We start from the raw sequence: 16,073 nt of genomic DNA on the forward strand, positions 1-16,073 counted from the left end.
CTGAGTTCGATTATCGCTCACCCCGAGATTTGTTAGAACGGATACTCAATTCTAAGACATATAAGCCATATTAGTAAAAAAAAAAAAATAGGATCAATTGAATTATTTCATTTTGTCACATCACCCATGTCATGTCATTTTGTTACAATTTTTTGTAATTTTCTTTTGTGCCTCTAGTATTACCTAAAAAGATTGACCCTATTGTTATTTTCTTTTGCTATTATATCTTCTTAATATTACCACAAGTCCTTAAATTATTAGTATCAGTGGGTACGTAAATTTATAACAAAAATTAGTTTCATGCAATGAGAAAAACTTTTAAGTAAAAGTTAGTTTCATCAAAAGCCGTCACTATTGGTAATATTGACCAATTAGGTTAGGTACTGCACCAGCAGTATTAATGTGGAGAGTACATTACGTAATTGATTGTTGGCCTAGCAGGCTCATGGTGTGATTGTAATATGATCTGTTTAAATTCTGGGGCAAGTTCATCAAGACATTTACGTACCCATGTCACTTGATTAAACGTTTAAAGTCAAATTCATGTGCAGTGTGGGTAATATTTTTCATCAAGGTGGAAACAAATCATCTCATGCAATGTTCTCACAGGACGTAAGTAAGTGTAACTATACCTGACAATTCGTCCATGTAGTGTATTTTCGTGTTTCGTGTACTTGAATGTCAAACGCAAAATCGACATGTTTAGGGTTTCTCTATATTCGTGATCGTGTACGTTCATTTTGTGTCGTTTCGTGTATGTCATATTAATTGAATATTAATATATATTAAATTTAATATTAATATAAATTAAAATATATAAAATATATGAAAAATATATATTCGGATCTCAATTCTATACAATATAATAAAATCAAATAATATTTTAAAAATAAATATGCATATATTTATTATAATACTACATATATTTATAAAAAATATTAAAAATTTATTATAATATTTATTTATGTCGTATATTTCGTGTCGTGTCATGTACTCGAAGGTTAAACACAAAACCGACACTAAATCTAGACTATGTACTTTCGTGTTCGTGTATTTTCATGTCGTTTACTAAAAGAGCAAACACAAATACTAAATTTTCATGTCGTTTTGTGTCGTGCAAGCGTGTCGTGTCCAAAATTGTCGGGTACAAGTGTAACATACTAATACAGCTTTTTGTTCAAGACAAACAATTATCAAAGTGTCTATAAAAGCGCTTTTTACTTGTTAGCTTCAAATCATCCATCTTTATAAACTAGAAAAGATCCTTTCAGTTAATCATCGATCCTTTCAGTTATTCATTTTCGTGAAATATCATTTTCTTATATGTGATTCAAACAATAGCTACAGCATCAGTGCAAATCTTTTGAATTCTCCTTTCACTCTCTCGTATTTAAATGATTTCACTGTGGTCGGTTGTGATGATCGAGCATTGATCACCAACCCTAAAGAGAAGCATTACAGTACTAGTACTGGTTGCAGTTCCGAATGCATCAACGCTAAAGATGTTCTTAATTATGGTTGTTACCGGATTGGTTGTTGTCGAGTACTAATACCAAAAGGTCTAAAGTACTTCGAGGCTCAACTTGAATCAATAAGCAACCATGCCAGGGCTTGGTCGTTTAACCGTTGTAGCTATGCTTTCTTGGCTGAAAAGGATAGATTTAAGTTCCGTGGTGCTTCAGATTTATCTGATCCTACATTTATTGAGAGGACAATCGATACTTGACTGGGTACTTGGGAATCAAACTTGTGATGAAGCACAAAAATCAAACGGGTATGCCTGTCAGTCAAATACCAACTGGATTAATTCAACCAATGATCTTCTAGGGTACACTTGTAGATGCCGTCAAGGTTTTCGAGGCAACCCATACCTAGCTAAGCCCAGGCTGCCAAGGTCAGTCTTCATTCAAAACATACTCAAAAACAGTACTGATACAAATATTTAGCACATTGTATCCTGATTGTGCCTGTATAATTTGTTGTGATGCTCTTTGGTAGATTTCGATGAATGTGCTGATCCAAACAAAAAATGGTGCGAGAAAATGTACACCAATACTATTGGGGGTTATTACTGTTCTTGTCACTACAACAAATTCGGCTATTTACGACGGCCAACTTACGACGGAAAAAAATGCGCTCCTAACTTACGACGGAAAAAACCCGTCATAAATGACCAGATTTGTTGTAGTGGCACGGGTACTATGGCAATGGCAAAGTTAATGGTTGCATCGCTGTGAAATCCAAATTTCCAGCAATCAAATTCTCACTAGGTAATATATATTTTTCCTCTGAAAATATTGTGTTATTGAAAAGATGTTCATGGATCGTGGGAGTATTGAGGTTGATGATGTATATGCTTTTTCCGTGACATCTGATATTATTATGAACTCCGATCCTGAACCACAAAGTATGGAAGAGTGTCGACACCGAGATGATTGGCCAAAATGGAAAATTGCGATTCAAGAAGAATTGCAATCATTACGCAAGAGAAATGTATTTAGACCTGCAGTCCAAACACCAGCTGGTGTAGTCCCTGTCGGGAATAGATGGGTGTTTATACGAAAATGAAATGAAAGGAATGAAATTGTGAGATATAAGGCCCGACTAGTAGCCCAGGGATTCTCTCAAAGACATGGTTTTGATTACCAGGAAACATACTCTCCTGTGATGGATGGAGTTACTTTTCGTTTTCTAATAGGTATGGCTTGTATGGAAAAACTGGAAACACGTTTGATGGACGTTGTGACAGCATACCTATATGGATCACTTGATATTGATATTTATATGAAAATTCCTGAAGGGTTAAATATTGAGGACACTAAGCCTCGACATCTATATTCTGTTAAATTACAACGATCATTGTATGGTTTGAAACAATCTGGTCGTATGTGGTACAACAGGCTGAGTGAGTACTTATTGAATGATGGATATGTTAATAATCAAGTGTGTCCTTGCATTTTTATTAAACAATCATCAACTGGTTTTGTTATTATTGTTGTATATGTGGATGATTTGAATATTATCAGTACTACTGAAGATATTACTAATGCTGTTAACTATTTGAAAAATGAGTTTGCAATGAAAGATCTTGGAAGGACAAGATTTTGTTTAGGTATACAGGTGGAGCACTTATCTTCAGGAATATTTGTTCATCAATCAAACTACACTGAAAAGATTCTTGATCGGTTTTACATGGACAAAGCTCATCCACTAACCATACCAATGGTTGTTCGATCACTCGAGGTTGAAAAAGATCCTTTCCGTCTTAGAAAACAAGATGAAGAGACTCTTGGACCTGAAGTTCCATATCTCAGTGCAATTGGCGCTCTCATGTATCTTGCAAACAACACACGACCTGATATTGCATTTGCAGTGAACTTGTTGGCAAGATTTAGTTCTGACCCTACTAAAAGGCATTGGGATGGAATAAAACATATATTTAGATATCTTCGAGGGACAATCGATCTTGGACTATTCTTCCCAAATAATTCAAGATCACTGCTAGTTGGATATGCGGATGCTGGATACATGTCAAATCCTCATTTTGGGCGATCACAAATAGGTTACCTATTTACATATTGTGATAGTGCTATCTCTTGGAAGTCTACAAAACAGACTATGACCGCAACTTCATCAAACCACGCAGAGTTACTAGCAATTCATGAAGCAAGCAGAGAATGTATTTGGCTAAGGTCGGTCATTCAACATATTCGAGAATCATGTGGATTATCAAGTATTTCAGATAGTCCTACAGTTTTATTCGAGGATAACTCGGCCTGCATCAAACAACTTAAGGAAGGATATATTAAAGGGGATCGAACAAAACACATATTGCCAAAATTCTTCTACCCTCATGAACTTCAAGAAAATGGTGATATTGATATTCAACAAGTTCGCTCATGCGATAATCTAGCAGATATGCTTACAAAGTCACTACCTACATCAACATTTGAGAAGCTAAGAAATAATATGGGTATGCGGAGGTTAAAAAGTTTGCTACATCAAAATGTCAAAATGTGAGACATTTTATTGAGGGGGAGGTTGTACTTGTTTTCCTTCGTCAAGGTTTTTATCCCACTGGGTTTTTCCTTGTAAGGTTTTAACGAGGCAGTCAATCTTTGCAATAATTCGCATTTGACAATCAAGGGGGGGTGTTAAAATATTTGAATAAAAAAAAAGTGATTGTCAAAGCGTATCGAGGAAGTCTCTCAAATCTTACCAAGGAAGACTTGTAAAGTTTATCGAGGAAGACTTGTAAAGCTTATCGAGGAAGTTTTGTAATACTTAATGAAGAAGATTTGAATAGCTTACTTAGTAAGCCTTGTAAACTAACTACTATAAATAACTCATTTAGCTAATGAAATACAACACAACTTTCTCTGCATCTTCTATTCTCCTATACTTCCTCTACATTAAACATAACTAATATTTTCAGTCAAGGTTTATAACAATTTCCAATATATTTGACCATTTTTCAAAATGACATTCACGGTAACACTAGAAATAGAAACTCCTAAACCATATTCCCTGAGTCATTCATAGCAAATCCAAGAGCGTCTTAACTTATTATATATATATAATAAAATATTAGTTTTATTAATTTAAGATATAGATGAAACATTTGTCTCCAACAATTCTCCTTATATTTATTCCTTATTTAATAATTTAATAATATCAATTCATTCTTTTCATTAAAGTAAGAGAGAAAGATGATTTGACTCGTTTTTTATTATAAAATATTCTCACTCATTTTTTAAATATTTTTTGCTCATTCGTTATACGTATTTTAAGGCTAATATAAGCAAAATTTTATAATTTATTTTTATGTATAAAAGCTTAACTATTACATTGTTATTTAAAAGAAAAGATATTTAAAATTATTTAGGGAACGTTACTTTACGGAGCCTAACTTAAAATGCGTGTGGATCCCCGTCTCAAATATTAAAAATTTTGGAGGGACGCATGAAGTAATGTTTAAGGGATTCTCAAAAAAAGAAGAATGTTATTTAAAAATAACCATATTAGAGTAAGTCCAACAACCTCTTAATTCAGTCATCAAATATAATGCAAAAAATTAGTTCCTAATGAATTAAGACATAAATAAGGATGTTTGTCTGCAACAATACTATTTATACTTATTCCTTATTTAATATTTTATTATTAAAAACCTATCAAATCAATTATAATTTAACATTTAAAAAAGAGAAAGAGATAGTGGTACCCTAATATAATATAAATTAGTAGTTAAAGGATCTTAAAAGACCAGACAAATACTTAAAAATAAGAAGTCAGAGTAGATAACTTTTTAAGGAAGTAGTTAGAGGCTATTGGAGTACAAATTTTATTCAAAATCTTTATAATTGAAAGTTAAGAGGCCTTATCTGTTGGATTTGCTCTAAAGAATGACCAGAAAATTGTTGAAAAAATGACTAAAATAACTGATTTTTTTTAAAAAAAATAACAAAAAAAAAGTATTAAGAAAAATGACTAATTTTAACCGATTGAATAATTCACTCTTGCGTATCCCTATTTATATAAAATATACTCAGTAATAATTAAATATTTTATATATGAGATACTGACAGTTAGATATTTTATAAATTGGATATTTTGGATATTTCATATATTGGATATTTTATATAAAATAGACTTTCAAACGACAATTGAATATCCAATCGGCTAAATTTTGTCAAATTTTCAAAAATTAATCATTTTTATATAAAAATTGACTAAATTTTTGACTAAATTTGTTATTCCCAGTAATTATTCTGAGCACGATTTTGATCAACTGAAACAGATATCAAAACATATTTGCACAGAAATGAAGTACTCAGAACTCAGAAGGGCTGTGAGGTTCATTTAACGCACACGCTCCCTTGCACTCGATATCTCTGTAAATCGATTAGAAGCAACAAGAAGACGAATAAGATGAGGTTTTGTTTGAGTTGCAAATCATCATCAGGTATTTATCTTACGCCCTTTCTTCATTCACATTCTCTTCACATTAACCCTAATCATCCCAAAAAACCCTTTATTGCTTCTTTATCAAACCCTAATGCTCAATTACAGCAATTACTTTACGAGAAATCCAAGGTTGGTTTCGATAAGCTCGATGATGCTCTCTTTGTGTTCGATAAAATGCTCAAAATGAAACCTCTGCTTCCTGCTTTGAATTTTAGTCAGCTCTTAGCTGGCCTTGTTCGAATGAAAGAGTACTCTGTAGGTGTCTCTATGTTTAGAGATATGTGCGTTTTATGCGTTCCCGTTAACATATTTACCTATAATACTGTAATCAACTGTTGCTGTCACCTGAATAGACTTGATTACGCCTTCTCGTTGTTGGGCGGATCCATTAAGCGTGGTTTCGTCCCAGATGTTGTGACCTACAGCACTCTTATCAAGGGCCTTCTATCTCAAGACAGGCCTGTTGAGGCTGAACATTTGTTTAGGAAGCTTATTTTATTCAATGAGGTTCAACCCAATGTAGTAACCTATAGCATTATCATCGACGGTCTATGCAAAACTTCAAATACTTTAATGGCTGTCAAGTTGTTTAGAAATATGGGGAAGAAAGGTTGTATTCCCGATACAGTGACTTATTCCACCCTTATTGATGCTTTATGCAAAGACCGACATGTTGATCATGCATTGTGTCTTCTTTCTCAAATGAACCACAAAGGCATTTCACCAAATGTTGTCACCTATAGTTCATTAATTCAAGGTCTCTGTAACTTTGGTCGATGGGAAGATGCAATTCGATTGCTAGGAGAGATGAATGCAAGGAATATCTCTCCAGATTTGCATACTTATAGTATATTGATAGATGCATGTTGCAAAGAAGGAAAGGTTAAAGATGCGAAATCTGTGATGGAATTGATGATTCAAAGAGGCAAATGTCCCGATGTAGTCGCATACAGTTCACTGATGGATGGATATTGCTTGCGTGGAGAAATTGATGAAGCCTTAGAGGTGCTCAAAACCATGAGGGGAAAGGGTATATTGCCCAATTCTTGTACCTACAATATTTTTATAAATGGTTGTTGTAAAAAGATGGAAGTGGACAGAGCAATTAGTCTCCTTAAACAAATGCCCCTTGAAGGTTTGGTACCAACAATTGAAACTTTCAATACTATTTTGCAAGGATATTTTCAGGCAGGTAGAGTTGTTGAAGCACGGAACTTTTTCCAGGAGATGTTAACCAAAGGTCAGAAACTGAATATTGTGACATGTAGGATCGTATTGCATGGTCTTTGTGAGAACCATCTCGTTGGTGAAGCACTCTCGTTTTTTCACACAATGGAATGCGTTGGTATACATCCAGATATAATTATTTACACTATTCTGATTGACGGATTGAGCAAAGATGGACATCTAGAGAAGGCAAGAAGTCTTTTTGAAAGCCTACCTTCAAAAGGTTTACAACCCAATGTCAAGACATATACAGTCATGATCAGAGCATTTTGTCATGAAGGGTTACTCGATGAAGCGAATGAACTATTTGCGCAAATGAAAGATAGTATTTGCTTGCCTAATAGTGCTACCTACAATATACTTATCCGCGGCAATTTTCGAAACAAGAAGTACAATGAAGCAAGTGCACTCATAGATGAGATGCGTGCTTGCGGCTTCTCAGAAGATGCATCTACCATGTCCTTGGTACTGGCTTTACTTGAATTAAAAGATCAAGATCCTGCTCTTCTTGCTTTGCATAAGAAATACTTGACATAGTTACCTGGTATAATTCCAGCCAGGCTTTGATAAGCTCTATGATCGGGTTTTTTTTTCCGGTTAAAATCTCCAATTGATACCTTTGTTTTCTGTTATGATATATAACTGAAGGTTCCTGTATGAATTTTAATTCACTGCTAGCAAAAATTTCTATAAATATTAACATTCTGATGGATGCATATTATAATAAAAGAGAAAACTAGACCTAACTATATATCTTCTTGGAGAATTTGGAACTGTTCAGCATTTTGTTACATTTTTGGTTGTGGCTTTTAAGGGGATGCATTCATAAGGTCTATGTTATCATACGAATATGATATACTTCCTAAATTGAATATATATACAAATGTGATTATTAGATGTTCCAAGTCCCTTGCTATGCAGCAGATGTGCTTTCATTCAAGAGGTAATTGCAGACTCTGCTCCCCATTCGAACCCAACAGGATATGACAATGGCCTTCCTTTGTCAAGCGCGAACCACTCGGTTAACTGTTTGAGTCAGTTCCATTTTATTAGATCATTTCTAATTTTATATTTATAAAGTTGTCTGCGCTGTAATATAGGAGACTGATGTGCATTATGATCTCTGCTAGTGTGGCAACTGATGTTCCGAATTTGTGTTTTGTTATTATGGTAGTTCTCATAATATTTATCATGACATCCTCAATATCTAATAGAAATGTTTGAAAAGAAGGGAGAAATAGGAGGATGTGAAATTCAGTTGAAGAAAAAGCTTTGGTAGGTTCTTATTCCCTAATAATCTCGAATTGTTGCAGGTTAGATAATGGCCAGTATAATAATTACTACTCAGTCGAGTTGGACAAAAATTTAATAGAAGCTTCTAAATACTGATCTGCTTGGAAGGCCATCTGTAGAATATAAAATAGAAATATGGAGAGAGCCATGAGGTTCCATTTAAACAGCTTCGGAATCTGACTTTCCTCACCAATCTGTTTTTTTCAACCTGGACAATGGGTGTCTCTTTCACTCTTGGTCTACTAAACAGGTACTTATTAAGCATTTAAGCTACAGTGCACCTACACGCTTGCACACACACTCATATATGTAGAAAATCGACATGACAACGTAGAATAGTTTTCACTGGTGACATCTTTTCGCTATTAATGATTGTAAAGTTTCTTCTACATATATTGCAGGGATTTGCGCCATAATTACATGACAGGCCCAGATGTTAATAGCAGCATGCCGAACTTGTGAGCAAATTTCTTACTAATTTATATTTCTATATTTTTCAGATAATTTGATACAACTCTGATACATTTCTTACGTGACGTTTATGGGACTCGGGATGTTAATTGATTATTCGGGGGAAATCCGAAGGAATTTGGCAGAATGTTACCAATTTGACATGATTGTATGGTTTTAGTCCCTTTTGGCAAATATTAAAAATCAAATACTGTCGATCTATTTAATATCAGTCTATCTAAATTTTGCGGGTTTATGAAATGTATCTTACCTCTTAATATTGCAGGTTTATTGCCTTAAACAATGTCAGTGGCCCTTTGCCGTCATAGCTTGGGAGGTTAACAAAGTTAGAGCAGATGTAAGTGTTTAGTTTTGAAGTTCTTATTAAAATCAGTCCCAGTGTTTAGATAAAGAGTGTCAGTCCTGTTATGGCATTGAAAATTATAAGTTTTGTGTGAGCTTGACATAGTATGCTATAACAGTATGACAAGCCACATATAACATGACTTTATTTTCCCACAGCCTCACAACGAAGTGATCTTCTTCGCAATTATAACGGAGAAAACAAAACTAGTGTATATATCAGAAATATTGAGGTCTTTTTCCCTGTTGAGTTGATCTTTGTTGTCTTTTTAATAAGACTAGCCACAAAATGCTGGAGTTTAAAATTTTTCACTCAAGTAACATCTTTCTGTTGAACTGTATCAGCATCATTATGATGTATCAGTATTCTCATCATGGCATGATAGCCTGGTGCGTATATGGGTTTATGATGATCCCATAATTGTCGTAATTCTATTTTAGTCGAATGTTTTGAATTAATAGTGTCGTTTTTTTGCCAAATGTCTTGTCGCGTCATTAATCATTGAACATATATCCAAGTCGTTACATGTTCCAAAATTTTAAGGCGAAATGTTAGGTTCTCAAAAACGTTTCAAAAACAGTTCCAAAATGCTTAGTTGTCAACATATGATTGGTTATTTCCTTACTAATGATATGGACCACGTGCATAAATATGAGTTTTTCTGAATTTAATCACGCCATGTGTTATCTTGGAACCATTTTTGGGTATATAGCACCGCTCAAATTTTAGTGGCGATTAAATACGGGGTCATAAAATACGACATTGGGGCATGAAATTAGTGAAGCTAACGATAAACAAATCAGAAAGAAAGCAACAATTGCCATTACTTAAGCTGCAGCAAAGCCGAAAGTATGAATTATTGCCGTTGATTACGGAAAGGGAAGAATAAATTAAACTTTTGTTTTGGCATGAAGTCACCTGAATTTTAAAGTAGTATTAATTTATGATTACAACTAATAGACGTGATTAACAGACTACTAAACTTGCTTTCACATAAGCTTGAGATCTCAATCTCATGCTTCCTTCAATGAAAGTAGCAGCAGAATCACGATTTCAAAACAGTTCCGCCTAAAAAGTAATATCGGCAAAATTTGATTTTTGTAAAAGTTAAACAAAAAGTTCACCAACTTCTAACTAAAAATCGGAATTTCAAAAAAAAAACAATTATTAAAATTTTCAGCTCAGCCGAGACTTTAGATACGTCCTCGGGTTTGACCCTGTTAGCAAGTTTTTTTTCTTCCATTCATTATTTCATGTAAAATGACACTCCTTCCGTCTTAAAATAGAAGTGTCTTTGACTTTTTATGCGTGTTTTAAGATGTATAAAAATTATAATTCCGTATATATTTTTCTAAAATTTCTTTTCTTAAATGAAAATTTAATATATATATTTTTATTCAGAAAAAGAAAATTTGAAAAATAATTTATATAATTATAATTTTTATTTATTTTAAAATACGTATAAAAAATCATAGGTACTTATATTTCAGGACGGAGAGAGCACCGAGAAGGGCGAGAAGGGGGAGCAATTTAGTCTAAAAAGACGTCCCTTTGTATAATTTACAAGAGGTGTCGGCTTGTTTACACCATTAAATTACTCATTTCAACACATTAAACCCCACCATCAACAGCCTTGATTGATTTCTTCTCAATTTCCAATAATAACCCCTTGGTAATTACTACTCCGTCCGTCCCAATTTATCTGTTCAGTTTGACTTTTTGCGATCAAATTAACCAAATTTTGACTGAAAATTTTATATAGTATAATTGAAAAAAATTATAAAAATTATATCATTCGAAAGTACACGTAATCTAATTTAATACGTATTCTTCATTTTTTTCAAAATAACGAAAGATTGATATTTAATTTACCCTCAAAATTGAGTCAATTTGACCACAAAAACTCAAACAAGAAAGTAATAGTTTTGTTAATTTTACCATGTTTGCTCACTCATGACATGATTCCTTTTTACCGTGTTTATTATGAGTCGTATCCAGTACACAGGTCTTCCGCATCGTTCAGGAAAGCATCTCAGGAAGCAGGTAAAATCTAAAATCCCCTATACAAATAGAAACGCCCCTTCACTAACAACCAACATCAACCTACCTTGATAGATAAGTTTCAACTCTAATAATCAATACATTGATACATAATCTTTAATATGAACAGCTGTTTTAATTACATTTCAACTTGAATAGTCAATCTTTTGCTCCTCTTCTTTTGTACTACTCATCTTTGATGCACTTGTGATTCATCTAAAACTAGCTTGCTTTATATGGCCTAAATGTTATGTTTTTGCTCACAAATTCTTGATTTTGTGCCTGTGTTATGTCTGTTGTCCAGCAACAATACTAGCAGACTGAAATTTATTAGCTTATCTGATTGAATGGGGTGCATTTCGTCGAAATTCATAACCAAATCATTAAGTTTTCGAGAGGATCTTAGCAATCGAAAAAGGGGAGTTCATGGCTTGACTGTAATATTCCGTAATTTTTTAGAATTTGATTAATAATAGAATAATAGAAAAAAGTATTAAAATTTGATTAAGATTAGGATTTAAAATTTAATTAGACTAATGGGCCTAAAATTTGGATCAGATTCTAATATGGATAACTTATAGGTTAAGAAATAGGGTTTTGTATCGTTATAAATACATTCTATTCGTCTTCCTCGTTTTAATCATTAAAATTCGTAGGTCTTTATTCATAAAATTCAGCAGTCTTGTAAAATTCGTAGAAAATTCATCTTAAGTCAGAATTCAGTGATCCTGGACTTTTCGGAAAGCTCTTTTCGTTCTCTACAACTTTCGTGTTTCGTGTTTTCCAAGAAATCGTCGTTTAGAGGGTCAAAAAAGCTATATTCCGATCTGGTCAGATTTTGAGGTAAGTTTTCAATCGATCTTGCTAGTGTTTTTAAAATTGTGTGTTGTGCGTTTATATTTGATTATCAAAACTTGGGCTAAGTGATCATATATTTGATATTATTATGTGATATAGAATATGTATCGATGTATATATGTGATGTCCAGACGATAATTTGAGATCTCTGATTTATGCCATGGTTTGTGAAAATATCGAATAAGAACTTAGGACCGCAGTCACCGGATTGTAGTGACAGTTTTATGAAAATTTAGGACCGTTATCACCGGGTTGTAGTGGTCTTGGCATGAGTTATTGATTTTGGAATTATTGTTGTTTATGTGCTATGTGTATCGAATAAGAATAAGAATATGTATCAAAAGTGTTTGTTTCTTATATCGTATCATATTGATTATCGTATTTTTTTAATATGTGTATGTGTTACTTGGCCTACTAGTTGGATCGATTATTTTCTTGCTGGGCTGTATAGCTCATTCTTACAATTTCAGGTTTCGTCCGAGATTCAAGTTGAATAGCATTGGAGTTCGAGGACCTTAGATTAGAGTATATTAAATTTTGGGCTTCCGCTTTTAGCTGCGCTTTTGTAATAGTGACCTCTGTAATAGACTTTTTAATCAAGAAATTGTATTTGCTTTTAGTTTCGATTTTAGAGTTAATGGTCCGGAAGTGCGGGCCGTTACAGTTGGTATCAGAGCAGGCTGTCTTTCGGAGTGTATTAGGTATGGGACTAGTACATTCCCTAGGATTCGATCTTGTGGACCATAGTTTGACCTTTGGTAGATCAGGGGGTAGATGTGTCTCGAACTTTAGGATTGTTGTGAATTTGGGGACCAAATTCTTTTTAAGGAGGGTAGTATGTAATATTCCGTAATTTTTTAGAATTTGATTAATAATAGAATAATAGAAAAAAGTATTAAAATTTGATTAAGATTAGGATTTAAAATTTAATTAGACTAATGGGCCTAAAATTTGGATCAGATTCTAATATGGATAACTTATAGGTTAAGAAATAGGGTTTTGTATCGTTATAAATACATTCTATTCGTCTTCCTCGTTTTAATCATTAAAATTCGTAGGTCTTTATTCATAAAATTCAGCAGTCTTGTAAAATTCGTAGAAAATTCATCTTAAGTCAGAATTCAGTGATCCTGGACTTTTCGGAAAGCTCTTTTCGTTCTCTACAACTTTCGTGTTTCGTGTTTTCCAAGAAATCGTCGTTTAGAGGGTCAAAAAAAGCTATATTCAGATCTGGTCAGATTTTGAGGTAAGTTTTCAATCGATCTTGCTAGTGTTTTTAAAATTGTGTGTTGTGCGTTTATATTTGATTATCAAAACTTGGGCTAAGTGATCATATATTTGATATTATTATGTGATATAGAATATGTATCGATGTATATATGTGATGTCCAGACGATAATTTGAGATCTCTGATTTATGCCATGGTTTGTGAAAATATCGAATAAGAACTTAGGACCGCAGTCACCGGATTGTAGTGACAGTTTTATGAAAATTTAGGACCGTTATCACCGGGTTGTAGTGGTCTTGGCATGAGTTATTGATTTTGGAATTATTGTTGTTTATGTGCTATGTGTATCGAATAAGAATAAGAATATGTATCAAAAGTGTTTGTTTCTTATATCGTATCATATTGATTATCGTATTTTTTTAATATGTGTATGTGTTACTTGGCCTACTAGTTGGATCGATTATTTTCTTGCTGGGCTGTATAGCTCATTCTTACAATTTCAGGTTTCGTCCGAGATTCAAGTTGAATAGCATTGGAGTTCGAGGACCTTAGATTAGAGTATATTAAATTTTGGGCTTCCGCTTTTAGCTGCGCTTTTGTAATAGTGACCTCTGTAATAGACTTTTTAATCAAGAAATTGTATTTGCTTTTAGTTTCGATTTTAGAGTTAATGGTCCGGAAGTGCGGGCCGTTACATTGACTATGCTTGATGAATTATTCGCCTCTGACGATGGAAATAGTACTAGCAATGATAATCATTTTTTCGCGCTTGTCAGCAAACTGCGTACTGGGGATTTTGTTTTGCCTCTGAAAAAAAGTGTGGAGGAGAAAGATAAAGAGACGATTAATGCTTGGGAACTGATGGCTGGCCTTGAAGAACAAGCAGAGCAGAAGGAAGGATTGGCATATGCAAAAGTACCTGATCTCGACAAATTGAAGCGTTCTAAAAGCTGTGAGATATCAAAATTAGCTACTGCTATTGAGCTCAACAATGATCAAGATAACAGGGGCGTAGGACGGTCTAGAAGCTTTCACACAGTAGAGGAGTATGATGCGATGATGGAAAGAATTATGATCTCACACGTACATAATGATGATGAATCTGATCAGTATACGAACAACCATGTGGCTAAGTTTCAAGAAACAGCTCAGTCTGTTCCAAGAAAACAAATTGACAATGATAAGGATCAGACTACGGAACCAGATATTAAAGAAGTGATCGCGGATGTTAGTAGCAGTGTTAATAAGGATGGTTTTCAAGAAACAAGCATTCCTGATACAGGCCTGAAACGAAAGGCCTTAACGAAAGGGCTGGAATCACTTCAAATCCCATCTGCAGCTGAGTTCCGGAAAACAGGAAGTCTTAAAGATTGGCTTCAGAATGGAGGAAATATCAGCTCTCCTGGAGAATATGTTACGCCTAAATTTGGAAATTACAATAAACCAAAATCTAAATTATCGGAAGAATACAGAGATGATTCCGTCTTCAATCCAGAGCTGGTGGCTGCATTTGAAGAGTTTTTGCAACAACTTGAAGTTGAAGAAGACAGCATTCTTGAACAAATTGAAGGAAATCGCGATGAAATCACAGCAACCGAGTGATCAGCACAGGGAGTTTTGTCAATCTTGAAGACTGGAATACAGTAAAAAGGTAGATAGTTGGTTAATATAAACTTGTTTTTCCATTACAGTTTTGTTATTGTGAGGATGTTGCAGGAATTCTTGTATGTTTGGAGTTGCCTGTTAATACCAAACACGTAGTACTCAGTGCACAAGACTGGTACAAGATCTCGCGCATCCTTACCCTTACCCTTTATATTCCCACTTGATTTTTGGCTTGTAAAAAGTGAAATCAATAGCAAAATGTTTCATCATTTCAGCAAAATTCAGCAAAACAAGGCAATTTCTCAATCTTCATAGCATGCCTGCAGTCTGTTTTAACTTGAAAGACTTGAGACGTGTAAAAGTAAACTATCGTCATTTAAGAGTCCCCAAACTTGGTTGAACACTGCACTAAGAGCAACTCCAGGAGCAACTCCAAGTGTTCCTTTGACCATTTTCTAAGTCATTTTTGATGAATCTAATAAAAAAGTTTCTGTTTTTGTTTCTTTACTAGATTAGTTCTCGGGCATATCTCTGGTTGTATTATAATTCTTTTATAAAAATATAATTTAAAATAGTTTAATTATTATAATTCTTTTATAAAAATATAATTTAAAATAGTTTAATTTCAATAGGTATTATATTTATATCATGTTATGATGCTGAGAAATATAATAAAATTATAAATATAAACGCCTAAAAATAGTATGACAAATTATAATATTTTTTATTAATTATAAAAATATATAATAAATTAATGAATATTTAAATTAGTGGAAGAGGGAATTAGTGGAGACTTTAAAAATCAGGAGGGAGAAATGAGAAACGAGAACAGAGGAAGAGAGAGAATAAGTGGAGGTTATAAATGAAAGATAGATATTGCAAGTATAATTAATTAGGGAAAAATGTTAGTGGAAGATAACATTATCAAATTAATGTGAATTTGACAAGTAGGATTTGATGATAGGGATGGTCATCGGGTCACTTCGGGGTCGGGGAGTGCTATCCCCGAACCCAAAATCGATCCCCCAAACCCGCCCGGATCCC

At 33.6% G+C, this 16,073-nt stretch overlaps 2 protein-coding genes across 6 annotated transcripts; both read left to right on the forward strand.

The window, feature by feature from the left end:
• The first annotated feature begins 5,774 nt into the window (after positions 1-5,774).
• On the forward strand, positions 5,775-11,769 carry LOC141689835 (uncharacterized). 5 transcript variants are annotated; one of them, XM_074494319.1, is made up of 5 exons: positions 5,775-7,735; positions 8,505-8,734; positions 8,886-8,942; positions 9,221-9,292; positions 11,643-11,769. In XM_074494319.1, the coding sequence occupies exon 1, from the start codon at positions 5,929-5,931 to the stop codon at positions 7,726-7,728; it is 1,800 nt and encodes a 599-aa protein (XP_074350420.1). In that variant the 5' UTR covers positions 5,775-5,928; the 3' UTR covers positions 7,729-7,735; positions 8,505-8,734; positions 8,886-8,942; positions 9,221-9,292; positions 11,643-11,769. The 5 variants fall into 5 exon arrangements, with proteins under 5 accessions (XP_074350420.1, XP_074350419.1, XP_074350422.1 ...); XM_074494318.1 differs by lacking the exon at positions 11,643-11,769 and adding an exon at positions 9,457-9,784; XM_074494321.1 differs by lacking the exon at positions 11,643-11,769 and having other exon boundaries at positions 5,775-5,962; positions 6,070-7,735; positions 9,221-9,784.
• LOC141692151 (uncharacterized) lies at positions 8,700-15,026 on the forward strand. The gene is made up of 3 exons (XM_074496889.1): positions 8,700-8,734; positions 8,886-8,942; positions 14,078-15,026. Exons 1-3 carry the CDS (start codon positions 8,700-8,702, stop codon positions 15,024-15,026), a joined length of 1,041 nt encoding a protein of 346 aa, XP_074352990.1.
• The last annotated feature ends 1,047 nt before the right edge of the window (positions 15,027-16,073 follow it).

Source organism: Apium graveolens, chromosome 10 (genome assembly GCF_009905375.1).
Source record: "Apium graveolens cultivar Ventura chromosome 10, ASM990537v1, whole genome shotgun sequence".
NCBI lineage: Eukaryota > Viridiplantae > Streptophyta > Magnoliopsida > Apiales > Apiaceae > Apium > Apium graveolens.